The sequence below is a fragment of the Podarcis cretensis genome, assembly GCF_951804945.1.
Source record: "Podarcis cretensis genome assembly, chromosome: Z".
NCBI classification, from domain to species: Eukaryota; Metazoa; Chordata; class Lepidosauria; order Squamata; family Lacertidae; genus Podarcis; species Podarcis cretensis.
In genome coordinates, this window is record NC_137184.1 from 6,985,503 (window position 1) to 7,007,318 (window position 21,816).

General features: G+C 43.0%; 1 protein-coding gene across 5 annotated transcripts in view; it reads left to right on the forward strand.

Annotated features, from left to right (window-relative positions):
• The window catches only part of ASTN2 (astrotactin 2), a 669,461-nt gene that overhangs the window by 548,776 nt on the left and 98,869 nt on the right, over window positions 1-21,816 (forward strand). For all 5 annotated transcript variants that reach the window (XM_079961923.1, XM_079961924.1, XM_079961925.1 and 2 more), the window contains 2 exons: window positions 16,491-16,624; window positions 18,201-18,349. In XM_079961923.1, the coding sequence (XP_079818049.1) occupies window positions 16,491-16,624; window positions 18,201-18,349 (283 nt within the window). The remainder of the gene's footprint in view (window positions 1-16,490; window positions 16,625-18,200; window positions 18,350-21,816) is intronic.

Genomic DNA, 21,816 nt, shown 5'->3' on the forward strand with positions numbered 1-21,816 from the left:
TTGTATAATTATCTTTAAATATATTTATATTTCTGGCTGTCAACCACACTCCCAAATATTTCACCATTTTTTCTACCACCAATTCTGTTGATTGTCTAAATTTATTTATTTATTTTTATTGATATTGTGAGAGGTTAGGGGTTCCTGAGCTTGGTTGGTTGTGTTTAGTTGATTGTGGTGTGGCTTATTTGAGGGATGAGGCGGGCTAGGTTGTTTGGTCAGGTTAGCCATATGCTGTTTTGTTATATTTCCAGATTGCAATAATGCTAAAGCACTGGGGTATTATTGCAGTACAACTGAAAGTGGAATGATGTGTGGATGGTCCAGTATAAATCCACCAATAATGCACTATCATTGCATCAGTGATAGCAAAGAGCTGGGGTGCAAGTCTGTGAAGGGAATCCTGCCTGCTCCTCCCTCCTGTGCTGTGTGTGTGCCGGCAGCATCTCCGCAGCTCGTCTTTCTAGCAGAGCTCATGAGGTTGAACAAGTTGTTATGCAGAGACCTGGGAGCACTTCATTTTAGGTTTTAAAAGAAACTTGGTGTGCATTTTCCCCTAGTTGCTATTTCAATGTATCCTTGCTAGAATACAGTGGTACCTCTGATTACAGATTTAATTCATTTTGGGGTGCCATGTGCACCCTGAAAAATCCGTAACTAGAGACACTGCTTCTGTACATGCGCACGGCACGATAGAGCGTTTCTGCACATGCGCGAGTGGCAAAATCTGGAAGTATACACTTCTTGGCTTGCTGCGGCCATAACCCGAAGATTCTATAACCTGGAGGTTCTTCAACGTGAGGTACCACTGTATTGCTGTTGCTGTTTTGCATACCACTTTAAAGAATACTTAGGCACCTTGAACTGTGGCTTTGTTTGCTCTTCTATTTCTATTAAGTGTAACAATGGAACTGTTCCTTCTCCCAATAGATATCTGTCATTAAGTGTGGACAAAGTTTTATTGGAGCAGGAGCTCAGGGGAACAGAGTTCCCTTACCTTTATAAAATGATTTATTTATTTTTTGTCCAGGGATGCTGAAACAGATATATATACCCTGTGCCTGAGCCAAAAACCCACCTATATCTGTAACCAGTAAAGTTGTGCACATTTCTAATCCATATCATTGTCTGCTTGAGTTTATTAATCACATCTTACATTTAGTTGCTGCCTGGGTGTGTGGGTGTGTGTGGCACTGCGACTGGGCCTGCAGTAAACAAACAAGCAAACTTACTTTGTGGTGAGTTTCCCCACCTCTCCCCCCCCGAAAAGAAGCATTGCTTCTCGGACCCATGTCTTGAAATCATTTGAAATAATGGGATAAACAGAAGTATGGATGAGCCCTAAGAGAAACAAGATGCTAGATGGTCTGATTCACCTGGGATCTTCTCTATAACCCCCCACACTGATGCTCCGAGTCTTGTCCAGGCTCAGACTCAGGAGGGAACCAAGTGCACACTAGTAGTGTATGTTGTGCAGTTAAACTCCTCTGTCCACTCCACCAGCTGGATCCAATTCCTGATCCCTGCATCAGGGCAACCAAGGCAGTTTTGGCACTAACTCACACCTAAGGTCTGGTTGAAATAAATCTAGAAACTCGTAAGCCCTATGGGTGTGTGATCGTCAGCCTGTATAAATTGGACATTCACAAAATTCAAGCAATGCCATGCCATGAAAACTTAAATATGAGAACTCTGCACTCATCTGAAAGAGAACATGATGTTCATCTTAACTTCCTTTTTGAATTATTTGGTCTCTAGAGCATTTTCAGAGCCAAAGGTCAGGGTGGGAAGGTCATAAAGAGCAGGGAGGATAAAAAGGGTTTGCTGACTATGAGATGTCTGGGCACCTAGAGATCAGATGGAGAGAGCCCTCCCAAAGGAGACTGTCTCCCCCCCCCCCCATTTTGTTCCTCAATCATTATTTGCGGACATCTTTCTCCTCCCTAGTGGCCAAGGAAACATGAGAAAGAACGTCCCAAATTCAATATAAGCAGTGATGGTGCTTTTGATATTTCCCTCAATTGCCTTTCACATTTGTATGAAAAGTGCTGCTAGCTATATCTTGCACTGAACAAGTTTCAGTTGGTCCTGCCGTACAGAGCTGTACTACATCCACCCAGCTTGAGCAAAACTAGAGAACTAGGGTGATGATGGATTGTAATCATAGTTCCCTGTCGTTCTAGAGTAGAGTACTTTGTGATTGAGGTGAGAGCTTATAAGCAGTCTTACCCAGTAGAGATGTTAATAGAACATCCCCCACTCTCCCGCTCTCTCTTCTGTTCCCTTGGCTCCTATCAGTGACAAAACCCAGCACAAGCTGCCCACCTTGAGCCTGTTTTCAACACTGTGACCTTTGCTGCAGAAAAGATGAAGTCTCTACATGGGGTGAACCTCAGGAGATACGGCTCCCTGGGGTCTGCCAGCTTGGGGAGCAGAGCATGTGAACGCTAGAAAGATGAGGTCACCTGCCAGCAACAGTTCAGAAACATCATCATTGTTAGCTCTGTGAACCTGGCCTCAGCAGATAGAAAACCTCAGAATCCTTGAAAGCATCATCTGGCCCAGAAAGTCAGTTTGTTAATACTTTTCTTCGCTGGTGTTTCAAATGCTGCAGAACTCGCTGTAGATCCTGCAACCACCTAAAGAAAACTTGAGGTCCCATGCAAAGGTAACCAAAAACATTGCACCTGGGAGCTGTTGAGTTCCTGGGTTGATACTTTTAGCATCCCTGTCATTGGTAAATCAGGACATTATATCATTTAACTTGGGATTTAGTACGCCAACACGGTGCAGAACAGAAACAGGGAACAGATGGCCCTCCAGATATTGTTGGGCTACAAATGTCCACCCCCGCCCCCCACGCCTGTCAAAGGGAGAAAGGTATCTACACCAGCCATTTCTTCACACATAGATACTCTTTGTATATATCTGCTTTTCAGAACAGAAAGGAAGTTGAGTGTCTAGTCAGTCCTGACATCCAATGAAATGTGGGCATGTTTAAGGAGGAGTGTTCATTTGTGGCCTCCATACAATTTCCTGGCAGGCACATTAGTGCCTACAAGCACCACGTTGGTGACACTTGGCCTAATATACGCTTAGTGAATTATTTTTTACATCCTCGGTGCAGACTCCCAGTCTCCCTTGCCACTGCGAATAATTCAGCGTCCATTGAAAACAGGCCACAGGTAAAGCCAGCACGAGTGTTGTTTGTTTGCAAAACACAACACTAGCAATTCCCTTGACCCAACAACAAATGATAACCACTCCTTGATGCAATTGTCATTGCAACACACAAAACAGAGGAAGCCCTTTATTTGCTTAATGGCTTGTTGTATAAAGATGCTTAATGTAAAGCAGGATGTGAATATCCTTTTGTCTTGTTTGTGTCAAAACTAATTAACAGAATATGATTTGTGGTGATGGGGGGGAGTGATCCATCAATTCCACCCTCTGTGGGTGCACATGGGTGTGTGTGTGGAGTCAGTCATCTTACACATTTAAGAGCAAATCAGATGATGTTTTGGGTGATTCATAATACCATATATTTAATGGTATGACTCCTCTTCTACAAACAGCCATTTCTAGCTAGCTTAGAGTCTTGCAAATCCCCCTTTGGCACTGGAGGATATAAATTAAGTATAGCAACTGACTCACAGCAGAAACAGGACTTGGGTCAGAGACATTTGTGTTTTCTTTTAAGATGCTGTTGAAGGCAAAGTCTTGCAGCTTACTAGGAAGAAAAATGGTGCTGCTTGCCCTTCTCCAAGAACCAGGAGCTGTGGAGGGCAGCTTCCCCGCAAGGAAGAATTCCACTGCAGGCTGATCTATTATGGAGGTTTGGCTCCTAACATGAGCTAACTGTAACTTAAAGAAGTTCATGAAAGGAAATTTTCAAAGAAGTTCATGAAAGGAAATTTTCCCTTTCCTTCATCCTTCCTTGTAGCCACCTGTGCCTCCCAAAAACTTTTTAGGGTGCAGAGGTCATTCTGAATATTGTGGGGTGAAGCAGGCAGGGGGGCTGCTGGAGGAAGAGGGCATCACCCCAAACCAGGCTTGGATCCTTAAATAAATTAAGGAAGTTTACCCCACCCCACCCCACCCCACATTGTTCTGAAGAGGCTTTTTGTGCATTGTAGGCTTCTGCTCAGGAGGGCAAGGAGCAGACAAGAAATCTTTAAGTTTAATAATAATAATAATAATAATAATAATAATAATAATACCCCACCCACCTGACTGTGTTACCCCAGCCACTCTGGGAAGCTTCCAACAGATATAAAAAATATAATAAAACATCAAAATTACATATCTTAGGACTCAAGTTGGAAAGTTTGGATGCCTCTATTTCAGCACCTTTCTAGAGGTAATCTTAGGGGCCAAACTGGTTTTGGTTTTCTCTCTATGTGTGTCTCTTTTTAGCTCTGCAGTTTTGCCACCATAAGCTTCTCTTGAAATGCAACAGCTTCAGAGATGTATTTTTTATTTTATTATTACATATTTCTTTTCCATCTTTCCTTCATGGAGCTCAAGAAGGTATGCATGGAACTCCTCCTCTCCATTTCATCCTTTCAATCTCTAAGGTATGGTATTAGGCTGAGAGATAGTGACAGGCTTCCTGGCTGAGTGAGGATCTGAAATCTTATCTCCAAAGTCCTAGTCTAAAACTTTACCACTACACCACACTGGCTATAAGTGTCAAGCCTATTGGAGAGGGGTGTGGCCTGCTATTGCTATAACTAAATGAGGTGTGTGTCGACTGCAATATCAGTCAGTAAAATTACAAATCTAAGCCAGCATATACAGTGGTGCCCCGCAAGACGAATGCCTCGCAAGACGAAAAACCCGCTAGACGAAAGGGTTTTCCGTTTTGGAGGCGCTTCGCAAAACGAATTTCCCTATGGGCTTGCTTCGCAAGACGAAATGTCTTGCGAGTTTTTCCGACTTTTTCCCCCTTTCCCCCCTTTTTTCTAAGCCGCTTATCCGCTAAGCTGATAAGCCGCTAAGCCGCTAATAGCGCTAATCCGCTAAGCTGTCAATGGGCTTGCTTCGCAAGACGAAAAAACCGCTAGACGAAGAGAATCGCGGAACGGATTCTTTTCGTCTTGCGAGGCACCACTGTATAAATAATTAAGGGCAGATAGAACTGCAGATATATAAATGTATGTGTGTAATCAGCCAGAAACATCTAAAATACCTGTTGGAATATGTATGTCTCTAAACCTCACCCAGAGGGACACGGGTTGCTCTGTGGTGTAAACCACCGATCCTTGGGCTTGCCGATCGGAAAGTCGGCAGTTCAAATCCCCCCGACGGGGTGAGCTCCCATTTCTTGGTCCCTGCTCCTGCCAACCTAGCAGTTCAAAAGCACGTCAAAGTTCAAGTAGATAAATAAGTACTGCTCTGGTGGGAAGGTAAACGGTGTTTCCGTGTGCTGCTCTGGTTTCACCAGTCATGCAGGCCACATGACCCAGAAAAACTGTCTGTGGACAAACGTCGGCTCCCTCGGCCAGTAAAGCGAGATGAGCGCCACAACCCCAGAGTCGTCCGCCACTGGACCTCTGGGGACAAGGTTTTCTACAAACTGGTCCCCCACCCTGCAAAAAAGAGCTGTAATGGTTGTATCTAATGTAATTCCTACTCAAAGTACACCCAGTGAAAACAATGGGCATCAATAATTTCATCGAGTCTACTCCATGAACAATTTAGTTGGATGGAACCTCTATAGTATTCTCCTAATGTTCCTTGTGGGATGGGGAAGATGAATAATGTTGCCCTGAAGGCTACAGCTAAGGCCAGGCATGTCCAAAGTCCATTTTTGGGGCCTAATCCAGCCCACCAGTCAGTTTAATCTGGCCCCTGTGGAGTTTATTTATTTCCTGGGGTAAAATCCTAAAAAAAAGCTGAACAACTTCAATCATAAGAAAAAACCAATTTTTAAAAAATAATTTTTATTGAATGATTTTATGTTACAAAGAACAATACAACCATACTACCACTAAATATAATTGAGAAATAAAAATTACAAACATTAATATTTAGTTTGTTATTTGTTATTTACCTCCCAAACATTCCATGCAAAAACACACATCTGTACAGACACACACACACACACACACAATGATAATAATGAAAGTAAATATTCCCCCCCTTTTATCTTACAAAATCTTTTCTTCAACTTTGACTTCCTGTCAAGTCCCTTTGCATATATTTTATCTTACAATCAAATGTACATGAAACAACAAACCTTTCTATATAAATTTTCCAATACATTCTGAAAACATAATAAATCCTTAATTGTTGTCCACCTCCTTTTAGTTCCTTTATCACTCGAATGCTAGCACGGAGTCAAAACTAATATTGTATTTTTGAACAAATCTTCTATAACCATCCCATTTTTCTGCAAATTTTTGCTTTGAGTTTCTTCTGAGCTTGCTAGTCAATTGAGCCATCTCCACCAATTCCTGTAATTTGATTTGCCAATCTGTTATTTTTGGAGCCTTGTGATCTTTCCATCCCTTGGCCCAACAACTTTGGTTGGCCCTTTGGTCGGCCCTCACGGCCCTTCACTTCATCAAATCTGGCCCTCTTTGAAAAAAGTTTGGATACCACTGGCTAAGGCTGAAAACACAATTCAGTTGACTCAAGGGGAATCCTTGATTGTTATGGGTATGTCGTCTAAGAATAACATGAGCCTGCTGAAGATGGAGGGGGCCCTCTTTGATCTTTTTTCTTCGCAGTTATTCTAAGGCATCTCAATTCTTCACACCCCTGTTGCATTCACACAGCCTTACCTTGCATTCCCCACCACTTGCATTCATTAGAAATTTTGATTAAAAGCAAACAAAACCCTAGCTGCAATGAACCCTATCGGCTCAGCCAACTCTCCCCCCCCCCCCCCGCTCTTCTCCTGACTTAATTTGAGGTCAGTACTCAGTTGCTGCTCCATAAACAAATGTCAGCAAATTGAATTGAAACTGGGGGGAGGGGGGGAGCTCTTGTGCCTCAGTGTAACCGCGTTAAGGCACGTAGATGAACTTGCCATAATGAGGGGAATTGAAGGATGCATCAGATGGATAACGCTGTTTGTTTGAAGGTTGAGACAAGGCAGATGGTGCCTTGTGTACCTGCAGGATCTAATTAAAGCAGAGGCGCACAGTATTGGACTTACTGTAAGAAACAAATAAACCAAAAAAAATTACTCTATTGGATTAGACTCTGTAGCAAGAGCATAGCCAGCAAGATTATTCCTGTGGCTCAGCATGCCATCAAGCACCATAATCAGCCTGCCCCACTCTTCGTTATGCATCCTTATTTTATTAATTATATTGTTATACTACTTCCTCACACAAAACTTGTCTCTCAAAGCAACCCACAGGCAATGAGTAATGCAAGGCAGTGCTGAGTGTAGGCTCTGTTACTTAGATGGAAATAAAAAGCGGGCCAGGGGAAGGGCTACTCTCAGGCCTGCTGTTGTTGTTTAGTTGTTTAGTTGTGTCTGACTCTTCGTGACCCCATGGACCAGAGCACGCCAGGCACTCCTGTCTTCCACTGCCTCCCACAGTTTGGTCAAACTCATGCTGGTAGCTTTGAGAACACTGTCCAACCATCTCGTCCTCTGTCATCCCCTTCTCCTTGTGCCCTCAAACTTTCCCAACATCAGGGTCTTTTCCAGGGAGTCTTCTCCTCTCATGAGGTGGCCAAAGTACTGGAGTCTCAGTTTCAGGATCTATCCTTCCAGTCAGCACTCAGGGCTGATTTCCTTAAGAATGGATAGGTTTGATCTTCTTGCAGTCCATGGGACTCTCAAGGGTCTCCTCCAGCACCATAATTCAAAAGCATCAATTCTTTATGATCCAGCTCTCACTTCCATACATCACTACTGGGAAAACCATAGCTTTAACTATACGGACCTTTGTTGGCAAGGTGATGTCTCTGCTTATTAAGATGCTGTCTAGGTTTGTCATTGCTTTTCTCCCAAGAACAACTACTATTACTACTACTATTATTATTATTATTATTATTATTATTATTATTATTATTATTATTATTTCTGGTCTCCCTTCCCTTTTTTAAAAACTCTCAGGCCTAGAGACTTTTAAAAAAGGGAAGGGAGACCAGAAATAATAATAATAATAATAATAATAATAATAATAATAATAATAATAATTTATACCCCACTCATCTGGCTGTGTTTCCTCAGCCACTCTGGGAGGCTTACAACATATGAAACACAAAACATCAAACATTAAAAAACAAAACATCCACACAAGCAACAAACCAACCAACAAGTCAATAAAAACCAATAATAATAATAACATTCATGACAGATGGCCATCCAACCTCTGCTTAAAAACCTCCAAGGAAGGAGAGTCCATCACCTCTTGTGGGATTCTATTCCATTGCTGAACAGCTCTTACTGTCAGAAAGTTTTTCTGAGTGTTTAGTTGGAATCTCCTTTCTTGCAACTTGAAGCCATTGCCTCGAGTCCTACCCTCCAGAGCAGGAGGAAAAAAGGATGCTCCTGCTTCCATGTGACACCCCTTAAGATGGCTATCATATCTCCTCTCAGTCTCCACTTTTCCAGGCTGCATCACACTGTTGACTCATGTTAAGCTTATGGTTCACCAAGACCCCTAGATCCTTTTCACATGTTCTGCTAGTAAGCCAGGTGTCCCCCATTCTGTATTTGTTCATCTTGGTTTTTTTGCTGCCTAAGTGCAGAACCTGACGTTTGTCCCTATTGAGATTCATTTTGTTAGCTTGCGCCCAGTTCTCCAATCTGTTAAGGTCATTTTGAATTCTGATTCTATCTTCTGCGACATTAGCTACCCCTCCCAGTTTGTTGTCATCTGCAAATTTGATGAGCATCACCCTCAGTTCCTTCGTCCAAGTCATTTATAAAGATGTTGAATAACAAGGGGCTCAGGACAGAACCCTGTGGCACCTCTTCTGTCTCTTTTTTCCAGGGTGACGATGAACAATTAATGAGTACTATTTGGGTTCAGTCAATCAACCAGCTACAAATCCACCTAACAGTTAGCTCGTCCAACCCACATTTCACCAGCTTCCTCGCAATAATATCATACGCGACTTTGTCAAAAGCCTTACTGAAATCATGATACACTATTTCTCTGATCCACAAAATTTGTAATTCAATCAAAAAAAGAAATCAGATTGATCTGACAGGATTTATTTTGGGGTCTTAGTCATCACAGCATCCTTTTCTAAATGTTCACCGACCGACTGTTCAGTTATCTGTTCTACGACCTTCCCTGCTATCAACGTCAAGCTCACCAGTCAGTAGTTACCTGGGTCTTCCTTTCCCCCTTTTTTGTCTACCTCCAGTCTGTAGGGACCTCACATGTTCTCCAAGAATTCTCAAAGATCACAGACAAAGGCTCTGAAATTATATTCACAAGCTCCTTTAGTACCCTCGGATGCCGATCATCAGGCCCTAGAGATTTGAATTCGTTTAACATAGCTAGATGTTCCCTTACTAGCTCTTTTCCTATCTAGGGCTGCAGCTCCCTCCTTACATCATTTATTCTGTTATCACCAGGTTGGACACTGCTTTCCTTTTAGGTGAAGACGGAGGCAAAATAGGTGTTGAATTGTTCTGCCTTTTCTCTGCCACCCAATAGCATTTCTGCATCTTCCCCATGCAGAAGACCTACCACTTGCTTGTTCTTCCTCTTACTTTGGACATAACCAAATAAACCTTTTTTTATTATTTCTAACCTCTCCTGCCTCCCATTTTTCTTTCTTGTTCATATTGCCTGCATTTGGGCCTTCAATATTTCTCCTTTTAGAAACTCCCATCGTTCTTGGACTCCCTTCTCATTGAGTATTTCTGACCATGGGATAACACCCAGTAGCTCCTTCAGTTTTTCAAAATTGGCCTTCTTAAAGTCCAAATGTGTATCCGACTACACTCAGTTATCCCTTGCTTCTGTATTCTGAAACCCAGGAGAACATGATCACTTCCTCCAAAGTTTCCAAGTACTTCCACTTCATCAGTCAGTTCCTCCCTATTGGTGAAGACCAGGTCCAAGATAGATGATCCCCTTGTTGGTTCTTCCACCTTCTGGGAAATGAAATTGTCAGTGAGGAAATGGAGGAATTTGTTAGACTTTACACTCTTGGCAGAGCTTGAGTCCCAACAGATATCAGGCAAGTTGAAGTCCCCCATGATTGCTATTTCTCTCCTTTTTGAATGTTTAGTAATCTGCTCTAGTAAGGCATCATCAAAGCATTCAGTCTGTCTTGGCAGTCTATAGCATTCACCCACAGTAAAGTCACTGTTGTTTCTCTCTTCTACAATTTTTACCCATGTACTCTCAATCTGCTTTTCATACTCCAGGTCATGGATTTATTCACAAGTGTAAACATCCTTTATATATAATGCTGCTACTCCTCCTTTCCTGTTTGGTCTATTTCTTTCGAACAGGTTATGCCTCTCAATTCCTACATTCCAGTCATGAGTCTAATCCCACCAAGTTTCAGTAATGCCTACCAGGTCATATTTCCCATCCTGTATTAAAAGCTCCAGTTCATCTTGTTCGTTTCCCATACTCTGTGCATGTGTGTAGAGACAACTGAAACCATAAGTTTTCCCTACACCTTCATCCTTCCTATAGTTTCTTGTCCTTTAGCAGGTTTCTGGAGCACCACCTCAGTTTCATGAAGCTTTTACCCCCAGTGCCAGGTTCTGTTTTGTTGTACGTATTGTTTTCTCCCTTCTCCTCAAGATCTAGTTTAAAGCTCTCCTGATTAGATTCTTAAGAATCTTGGCAAACACATTCTTGCCAACTGCTGTGATGTGAGGCTCATCTCTTGCTAGAAGGATCAAGGAAGTGGAGACCATGATCCAAGAAGCCAAATTGTTCCTGATGACACCACCTGCACAGCCAGTGGTTTACCTCAAGTATTTTCCTCTCTCTTCTTGGGCCTAAAGTTGCTGCACCTTCTCTTCCAGCAAGACAACTAGCTTGCACTTGCTACAAGTGTACTGTTGCTTGTTCTCTGGCAGAATGACAAAGATGGCACAGGTGTTACAGATCACTGCAGCAGCTCCCTCGCCCTCCATGTCTCTGGTCCTATGCACACTGAGAGACAGAGTTCTGGGCCTCCCCCTTAAACTCTCCTGCTAAACGCCCTATTTTGGGAGGTCTGTTCACAACCTCTGCTGTTAACTGGAATTAGGGGGAGTGGGGCAGATTCTTTTATGTATTACTCGAAATTTGCCAAGGCTTTGTTTTACTACACCCTCACAAGTGAGGAAAGTGCTATTGGAAAATGGAAAATGAAATGAATAACAACTGCGTATTCAGGACTTATTAAGAGAAATAGAGGAGAAGTGTTCGCCTGAGCTGTACTGGGGCTGGGTGACTTTGAGACTAGTCGAATTTGCAGTGTATTGTCTTAGTGAAAGATCTCAAGCCAGAATTTGAATTTATGTTTGAAAGGCTGGAATTGATGGTTGTAATCAAGGAAAAGTCATGGAGGATTGAAGTGAGTAGGCCTGAAGAAGCGGATATATTAGTATAAAGGCTCCCCTGGAATTATAAGTGGCAAGATAAATTTGCCCTGAGTTTATCAACAAAGGAAAGGAGGAGGCCAAGTTTTTTATGGCTGGATTTTTCTAGGGAACATGGTAAAATCTCCTTTCTTATACAATGGGCCTGATGCAAAAGCCTTATCTCCAACAGAATGTAAATAATGGCCTTGAGATGTTGTAAGGCAATAACAAAGACTGAGACAATCTGGCTTGCATATGAAAGGATGCGTCTTCACAGATGAAGACTACCAGGGATGAGAAAATGGAATTATGCAAGTTGAAAAGAAGAATGAAAGATTTAAATTACTACAACCTCACTTGTTGTCATTTGATATAATTCCTCTATGCAGGAGTTGGTAAAGGGACAGCTGAAGGACAATAAATTTGCTAATAAATGAATGTTAATTAGAGATAACTCTGTAAAATAAGAACAATGTGGGTTGAATGTGGTAAATGTTAGGTGAATTTGTAGCTGGTTGACTGACTGAACCCAAAGAGTACTCATTAATGGTTCCTCGTCATCTTAAACAGGAAGAATCAGATGCACAAATATAGGGTGGGGGACACCTGGCTTACTAGCAGTACATGTGAAAAGGATCTATGGGTCTTGGTGGACCACAAGCTTAACATGAGTCAACAGTGTGATGCAGCAGCAAAAAAAAGTGAATGCTATTCTAGGCTGCATCAGCAGAAATATAGTGTCCACATAGAGGGAAATAATAGTCCCACTCTATTCTGCCTTGGTCAGACCACACCTGGAATACTTTGTCCAATTCTGGGCACTACAATTTAAGAAGGATGTTGACAAGCTGGAATGTGTTGTAGAGGAGGGCAGCAAAGATGATCAAGGGCCTGGAAATTGGTCTTAGGAGAAATGCTTGAAGGAGCTGGGTATGTTTAGCCTGGAAAAGAGGAGACTGAGAAGAGATATGATAGCCATCTTCAAATAACTTAAGGGCTTTCACATGGAAATGGGAGCATGCTTGCTTTCTCCTGCTCTGGAGGCTAGGACTCAAGGCAATGGCTTCAAGTTGCAAGAAAGGAGATTCCGACGAAACATTCAGAAAAACTTTCTGATAGTAAGAGCTGTTCAGCAATGGAACAGATTCCCATGAGAGGTGATGGACGCTCCTTCCTTGCAGGTTTTTAAGCAGAGGTTGGATGGCCATCTGTCATGGATGCTTTAGCTGAGATTCCTGCATTGCGGGGGGTTGGACTAGATGACTCTTGGGCCCATTCCAATTCTGAGATTATGAATTGGAATATATCTGAGAGAGTGGGAAACCGGGCTTTGGAAAAAATGTACTAAATTAATTTTAATTTGGTTTTGATGTGTTATAAATTTGAAATTGAATTGGCAGATTAATGGGACTTGAAAACAGGGAGCCCTCCAAGTAGGTGGGGTTCTCAAGGAGAGCAGGAATGAGTATTGCAAATTTCAAAGGAAGGAAAAGTTTTTAAAAGTCCAAGTACTGAGCTCATGTTTGGGCTTTCATCACTAGGAAGTATTGGTGTACCTGACCACCAAGTCTCCCTCCCACCCACCCTTATTATCCTTCCTGTCATCTTCTCAAACTATTCATTTTTGTATTGTGCGGGGGCAGGGGTATCATTTGAGTATATTGGGAGGGGTGATGCAGTCCCAGAAGCATGAGGGAACTAGTTCTCACTGAACAGATCCACCTCTGTCTCTAGGCTATTGAACTTTAGATTGCTATGTATGGTACCCTAATGTTTGGTCTTGAGGAGGAAATAGCAGCTGTAGGAGGGAAGTGATTCCAGCTGTGGTGCTGAGAAGGGTGGAGAGATTAAAACCATTTAGCATTATTTCCTACCTGAACCACTTCTCGCTATTTTTGGATCTCCAATAATCTTCTCTAGTTGTTCCCTTATATCAGGGAGCAAGGGAGGGAGGGAGGGAGGGAGGCCTGAGTTCAAACCCCCACTCAGACATAACATTTTATCAAGAGAGCTTGGGCCAGTTCTGTGCCTGCCAGCCATGCCCCTCTTCTCTCTCAAGGTAGTGCCATTCCATTTCACTCTCTACTTGTTTTCTTTCTTTTCCCCATTGGCATTCAACATTCTGTGGTGACCGACTCCTTGATGATTGTTCCCTGGTGGGGAGGGGGTCTAATAATGTCTTTTTGGTTGTAGTTCTGCAGAACTTGGGGTTCCCCCAAGTATGCATGCCTTCCTGTTTCTCAGTGGCTTTGTTTTGGCTACGTAGCCTTTGATAATCACTACTGAGTTTGTTTTTAGACATAAGATGCAATTGTCATTAAAAATAAAAGTATACTGTGCTGTTCACAACTTTGGTAAGCCTGCTCCATTGGACTGTGGTACATGCATTTTACAGCACACTCCCCACTCTGTGTGTTCCATGATTTCAGGGTCTTTCTGTTCTCCCATGCAAATTGTAGCTAGGTTGAATGTGCAGCAGTACAAAATATTGTTAACTCCTGGTTATCCAAATATTTTAGATTTCACTTGCCATTCCTATGTAGGAAGCTGCTCTGTTTTGCTATCATAAATGTGGGGAAAGGAAAACAAAGGAACATAAATGCAAATCTGTTAGCATGCTTGGTTGGTTGGATGCTAGATTCTCTCTCTCTCTTTCTCTCTCTCTCTCTCTCTCTCTCTCACACACACACACACACACACACACACACATACACATATATCCCTTCCTCCATGGAACTTTGGGGTATACATAAACAGCAGCAGCAGCAACACCAACACAACCCTAGGAAGTAAATCAAGCTGAAAGATGGTATCTGTTTTAGTGAACGTTTGGGCCCATATCACTTAGTTCCATGCTACTCCATACTAAGAAAAGAAGAAAAACCCTGCTGAATTATGCGAAAGGCTCATCTAGGCAAGAACTCTGTTCTCACAGTGGTTATCTGGATTCCTATGAGAAGCCCATAAGCAGAACCTGAGTGCAACAGCCCTCTCTCCACTTGGCAACTAGTTTTGAAAAGCATACTCTTTCCAGCAGTGGCAGAACACAGCCATTGTGGCTGGTAATCATTGGTAGCCTTACCCTCCATGATTTGTCTAATCCTCTTTGAAAGCCATCCAGCTCTCTCACACCCATTCTAGAAATTTGCTAAATATAGGGTTTCTAAGTAAAACCTTATTTTGGTTGTGGGAGAGAGATTATGCATTAATTTGGGTTTGTTTTCTGATTTCCCTAGTCACTTTTCTGTCCATGTGCCAACTTACTTCAGCAGCAGTCTGTTTAATACTGATTACTATTTGATTACTAAAATGTCCACAGATCCATCCCACTTCTGAACTTTTAGTTATGATCTAAACCTAACAAATGAAATCAGATTATCTCTTTACCTTCTGTTACTTCTCTTTTCTTCCTTTTTGATCAAATGGGAACATTTCCTAAGTGTCTGGAAGGCAGAAACAGCAGATGTGTGTGACTCAGGATGCCTTGTTAAAGGCAGCTGTGTATCTGGGGAAATTGACGAAGCTCAAGCAGTGGGGAGTGTTGCACTGGGCTCCGTTTATACCCCTTCCTTTTATAGCTGGCTTGAATAAAGTATTTTTGCTATTGTCTGCAGTAGAGCCCTTAGGATCCTCTCTTGGCACAGTGGAGGCCAATCCATCAGGGCAAATATGGCATTGCTCCACCAACCTCATTCTACCCTCAGCCAGCTCCCACTCTGCCTACCTTCTTCCTTACAACCACTTTTGGGCATGACACCACCACCTGTCATCTTCTTAATCTCAGTGTTGCCTCAGTAGGAAAGAGGATGAGGACAAAATGGGGGAGTGTGTTGGCTCTGCCTGTCAGTGGCTCTGGCTCCCCCTACTGTTGGCCTCTCTGCATTCTGCCCTACCAGTCCCACCATCCTCCAGTGTTCTTAGATGTGGATTTTAAAGGTCTACAGCAGAGATGGGAACTTGTAGCCCTCCAGATGTTGCTGGACTTCAGCCCCCATCAATCCCAGCCAGCATGGCCAATGTTCATTCACACTGATGGAAGTATTAGTCCAAGAACATCAGGAAGGCCACAGGATTCTCATTCTTGTGAATCCATAGTGAATCCTCACTATGTTTATTTGGAATAGAATCCTACCAAGTTCAGTGGAAGTTGCTAGGAAGTGCCCTAGCTTGGCAATGCTGCAGTTTCTCAAAACGTATTGAGACAACAAGTCTAGTTCTGACTAAGATGGGAAGTCTTTCTCTAGAGCTGTATCATGCAGGTGGGACTTGAATATTGTGCCATACAAAAAAGAAAACCCTGAACCTAGAATATTAATTTTTCAGGGAGAGTCTTGAGCCCAGCCTTTTGCCTGGTACACTTATTTTCTATGTGCAGGGAAACAATATTCTCTCACACGCTATCCTCTTACACACTATAAAGCTGAGCTAGAACCCTTCTCCCTGACAAGACAGTTTTCTACACACAAGGTTTGTTCATTTGGTTGGTTGGTTGATAGATATGGAAGAATATTCCACCATGCAGCCTTCACCAACCTGATGCTCTCCAGATGTTTTGGATTATAGCTGGCTAGTGCTTATGGGAGTTGTAGTGCAAAGCATGTAGATGGCACCGGGTTGGCAAAGACTGACATGGTGTGACCCCCTATCTTAGTCTGAAGCTGTACAACCCAGACACAGGTTGATTATTTAAAAAGATTATTGTTGAAAGCTGACATACAATAAGGACTGTTTAGAATGTTAGGCCAGAGAGCAGATAGAGGTTTTCTCACTGAAGTGAACTGTGTTTGCTTGTGTTTCATGCCAGGGATCAATTTCATAAATGTGATCTCCCATCAGCAGTCTGAAATAGTCTAGTCTAGTTAGCAACTGCCACCTCATTTATATATTAACACTGGCCACTTTTTCTGACAATTAGTAAATGCCTTTATCAGTTCTGCAATTCTTGACAGTCCATTTGTTCATTATTCTCTCCTAGGCCTTCAAGGGGGCCCTCATGAGCTCATACTGGTGCTCAGGGAAAGGGGATGTAATTGAGGACTGGTGTCGGTGTGATCTAAATGCTTTTGATGAAAATGGACTCCCCAGCTGCAGCCCTCTCCTGCAGCCTGTGTAAGTATCTCTTTACAGACAGACTTCTTTTTCTACACAGTAAAATACCGTGTGTGTGAATTTTTAAAACATGATTTCCAAGAAGCTGCAGGAACACCCATGTTCACAAGCAAGTAGGTTGATCCAAATTATTAGGATGATGTAAGCAAAATGTGGCGTAAGTCTGTGTCATAGCATGGAGAAAGCCCTGAGTTTGACTCCTGACATTTTCAGATAGAGCTGGGGGAAACTGGAGAAAAGCAAATTGATTCCCTTTTTTTGTAGTTAATGCACTTTAAACCACCAGAAGCACTATTTTTATAGTAATCTAGCCAACACTAACTTGTAGCCTTTTTGTTAGCTCCACCCCTAAAAGCTGAGCCTTTCTGTTTGTTATTCTCTCCCAACTTGTTGAGACAATATGTCTGCTATTTGGCTCTTTCATTTCTATTCATCGTGTTAATGGTTCCTGCATGAATAAAGCCTTTGAACTCCAGAAACTGTAAGTGATTACTTCAGTATAATTAACCCTCCTGTCTGAAACCCCAGAGAGTTGCTGCCAATCAGTCTAGGCAATACTAGGCTAGATGGACCAGTGATCTGACTCATATGGACCACTCATACAGACAAAACCTGGTAGACAGAGGAAGTGTGGTTTTCCCCAATATAGACTTCTCTTGCCACACATTTGGGGGAAAAAAGAGAGAGAGTACAATGGTTTTATAAAGATGGTAAGAAGGTAAAACTTGATTCTGAATACTAATGAAAAATGCATTATTATACATGAAAGCAGATACGGTCCCTTGAAAATTCACCCTGTACATATGATTAAGCATATAGGAAGATAAAACACTTAATAAAATCAAGTTCAATTATTCTTCCCTAAGGTCAACACAGTGTTCCATCAGTTCCAGGAGACAGTGCTATCTTTGTTGTGTAAGAACGCTTCATGCTGACAGGAGCACAGGTGGCTTATTTTGGACAGCAGGAGGGCATTACAGTTCTGTCTGGAGGGAACTAGGGACTTGGGGAATGCTGAGTCTCTGTGGTTTTGCTGGCCCTTCTGTGGGAGAGAAAGGTCTTTTTCTGGTCTGGTCTTAGGTGGTTCAGGGAAACTATAGGCCAGGCCTATGTGGCACTGGACAGGCACTGGTCATATTCAGTACAATATAAGGCAGCTTCCTATGTGTTTGCAAGCAGAAGACCTGCACAGATAAGCTCCTATTGTGTTGATTTGTGCACACAGATCCTAAAAAATACTGGGGGGGGGGGCGCAACTTAGTTTGATTCATATTTTAATGCAAACTTCCCTACTTGAGACTGTCCATAACAATATGTAAACAAAAATGCAACTAACCTTTGAAATTTGCACTTCTCCAAATTTTGTGATGCACTTCTGCACAAAAATGAACATTACGAAGGTAAAATGTGTATAATAATGCATATATTTAGTGAAAATGGCACACACAAATGCATTGTATTAGGATGAACTGCTTGCAAAAAACGCATTTGTGTACCTAAATGGTTTTTTGTTTGCAGCTGTACCAAAGGAAAGAAACTGGTTTCCAACCTGCCTGTCTTTTTCTGTTTGTCCCAGGTTGCGGCTTTCCCCCAGTGTGGAACCTTCTAGCACTGTTGTCTCCTTGGAGTGGCTGGATGTCCAGCCAGCCATCGGAACGAAAGTCTCGGACTACATCCTCCACCACAAGAAGGTTGATGAGTACACAGACACTGATCTCTACACAGGTGAACAGAGAGAGAAGGGTGGCGGGGGGGGGGGCGGGGACGGATGGACAAGAAGGAAACCCTTGTCTCTCGCCATTGTGCAAGTTCTGGGACGTGGCTGGCCTGTTTTCAATAACAAGGACAAGAACCTTGTTGGAAGGGGTTTTTTAAATGTGTTTTCCCCCAGAAGGTGACAAAATGTCAATTGTTGTGCTAGCTGCTCTGCATTAAAAAAGAAAGATGGGATATACTTTCAGAAGAATGGTTTCATGTTGCAAAGTTATCTCCCAGAATCACAAAACTCATCTCTTTCACTTGGCTTTGGATATCAGCTCATATTTTAGACCCTTCACAGAGAAGTGCCCCTCGGTCTTTAGCCTCTCAAATAAATATCATAGTGCAATACATCAGACATCAGTGAGACATCAGCTAACAAAATACTGTATCATCATTTACATGCTGATTTTCTTCCCAAACACTCAAGATGGTTCATCGTTTCCTAATCATGTGTTTATTAACCTTCTGAGCATTCTTGAGGAGGGAGGGTATGCTTTAAATGTGTAGTGTGTATAGCTTGAGAGACCTGATAGGAAAGGAAAAATGTATGGAGCTTCAAGAGGGAAAGAAGCAAATACAGGTGACCACTCCTGGGCATGGGAAATCACACTGGACCCTGAGGTTTATGCCAACTACTGATCATAAACTATCACACCTTTCTTGGCCAACTTGATGGAGAGACCAGTGACAGTTCATCTGCGGGCACTCTTAGATGAAAGTGAATTAACCCTGGTTGGCCTGATAGATTACCTTATTCAGAAGAGGAACAAGGGAAATGTGAAATGGGGAATGTGACCCTGCAACTTTGTTGATTCTTCTGGGTTTCTTAGCAGCTTTTGATACCTTTGACCACAGTATTCTCCTGGATCATCTCCATGAACTGAGAGTTGGGGAGCACTCTGACTGTGCCTCAGCCCTCTAGCAGTTACTCTGCAGTGTCAAAGACATGTTTTTCTTCCTAGCCCTGTTTAATACCTATGTGAAGATGCTGGAGGTGATCATTAGGAGATTTTGGAGCAAGATTTCACCAGCATTCTGATAACATGCAGTTCTTGTTTCTCTGTACAATCTGAATTGGGAGAGACTATGAATGTCATAAACCAGTGAATGGGTGGAGTCATTGATTAGGGCTAATGAACTGCAACTGAACTGACAGAGACCCTATGCATAGGCTGGTGCATGATCTCCTACTATCTCACCTCTCCATCTGAGATAACCAGGTGGAAACAATCTGTCTATCCATCCATTCTATCTTGGCCAAAGTATACATAAGAACAGTACCAAAACTGAATGCCATTGCTTTACCCAGTGAGCATAGAAGGGCACCCAAGGTTTTTCCAGGCAGTCTCTCATTCATGTCACAGTATCCATTTCCTGAGACACGCAATCCCCACACCCCACATTTGTCAAAAGCAAAGCACTTCCAAAATAGAGTGCTAGATCTCCAGTAGATTTTCAGAAATTGTCTCTTTTTGCCGGTTACTAGCATGGTGGCGCTGTGGGTTAAAGCCTCAGCGCCTAGTGCTTGCCGATCGAAAGGTCGGCGGTTCGAATCCCTGCGGCAGGGTGCGCTCCCGCTGCTCGGTCCCAGCGCCTGCCAACCTAGCAGTTCGAAAGCACCTCCGGGTGCAAGTAGATAAATAGGGACCGCTTACCAGCAGGAAGGTAAACGGCGTTTCCGTGTGCGGCTCTGGCTCTGGCCAGAGCAGCGATGTCACGCTGGCCACGTGACCCGGAAGTGTCTCCGGACAGCGCTGGCCCCTGGCCTCTTAAGTGAGATGGGCGCACAACCCCAGAGTCTGTCAAGACTGGCCCGTACGGGCAGGGGTACCTTTACCTTTACCTTTAGCATGGTTAGGTTTCTGGGCCTCCTCTAAAGAGCCATGTAAATCAAAATGCCTCTGAACATGAGCAGAGCACTTCATGTAATCCCAGCTCACTCCGACACAGTGCCTTGAATAGATTGGTCACAGCTTTTCATCAAGTTCCAAAATACTCCGTTCTGCTCATCAGCTAAGCATGCATGTTACCTAAGATGGCAAAGAACACAAAGTCCTGCATGATGTGTCCTTGGATCTTTGGGGGTTGTTTGAAGATAAGAATGAGTTGTAAGGGATTAATCATTCCTTAATTGTCCTTACTTCCCCCTGTCCAGGATTTTTCCTTCTGAAACATCCATTCAGAGATGAAGGGCTGGATGGGTCATTATCTAACCCAATATGGCAGTTCTGCTGTTTGCAAATACTTTGGCATCTTTGGGCTCATGTAGCTTTTGCAGCTTAGTCCCATCCCCTCTCCCCTCTCCAGGGGAAATTCAGTACTGTACGTGCCACAAAGCCAGTCTCTGGCATGTTTAGAGAACAGACCTAGCTCTGGAGGGGATATTTATGAGGTGCTAGTGGACAGATCAAGGATGGGTTTCTTTGTTTCTTTGTTTCTTTGTTTGTTTGTGGTGGCGGGGTCTACAACCTTTATGTGCAGTTTGACAGGTTCTACCAAAGGAACCTAGAGGGTACCACAGCCCAAGATGTTAGTCTCACCATCCCAGAACCTTGTGAACCCTTGAACACTTAAGATTGTTCCCAGAATGATATAGCATTCAAACATTCCTCTTACCACTGTCAAACAGGTTTAATTTTCAGCTAGATCTTCTTTTCAGATGGAAATGGGGCCAGGGCAACTTCCAAGACATGCTATATATGGCAATTCCCCCTGAAACTTATATGCAGAAAAACTCCCCTCCCCTCCATCACCAAAGTTTCCAAGACTAGGTGAGGAGCTAGTATTGAACCATTAGGGACAACCTTTCCCAACCTGGTGCTCTCCAGATGTTATTGAGCTACTGGCTGTGCTGGCTAGGGCTGATGAGAGTCATGGACTACTAACCCTGATGACTGTGTTCTGCCTCCCCTGTTGGAAGCAGTATGCTTTTTAATACCAGATTCCGCGGGAGAGGAGAGCACTGTTGCACTCAGTTCCTGCTTACATGCTTCCCATAGCCACCTGGTTGGCCACTGGGAGAAGAGGATATTGTACTGGATGGGCCAGTGGCTAGATCTAGCAGGCTGTTCTTTCATTCTCATGTAATCCAACAACATTTTGAGGGCAGCAGAGTGTGGAAAGCTAATTTGGGATGATATATGTGTGGTCACCCTGTAGAGCTGGAGGAGAGAGATCCATAGGCATAAGGGCTGGAGGATAAGACAGGGGAAAGTCAACATACAATTTAAAGATATAGACCAGAAATGGGGAACCTGCTGCTCTCCAAATGGAGTCCAATGTATATTCTCATCATCCCTCATTCTCAGGGGAGCACCAGTAGAATGATGAACTTAACATGAGTCAGCCTTATGATGCAGGAGCAAAGAAAAGCTAATGCAATTAGCATCAATAGAATTAGATCAGAGGTTTTCAACCTTTTTGAGTCCATG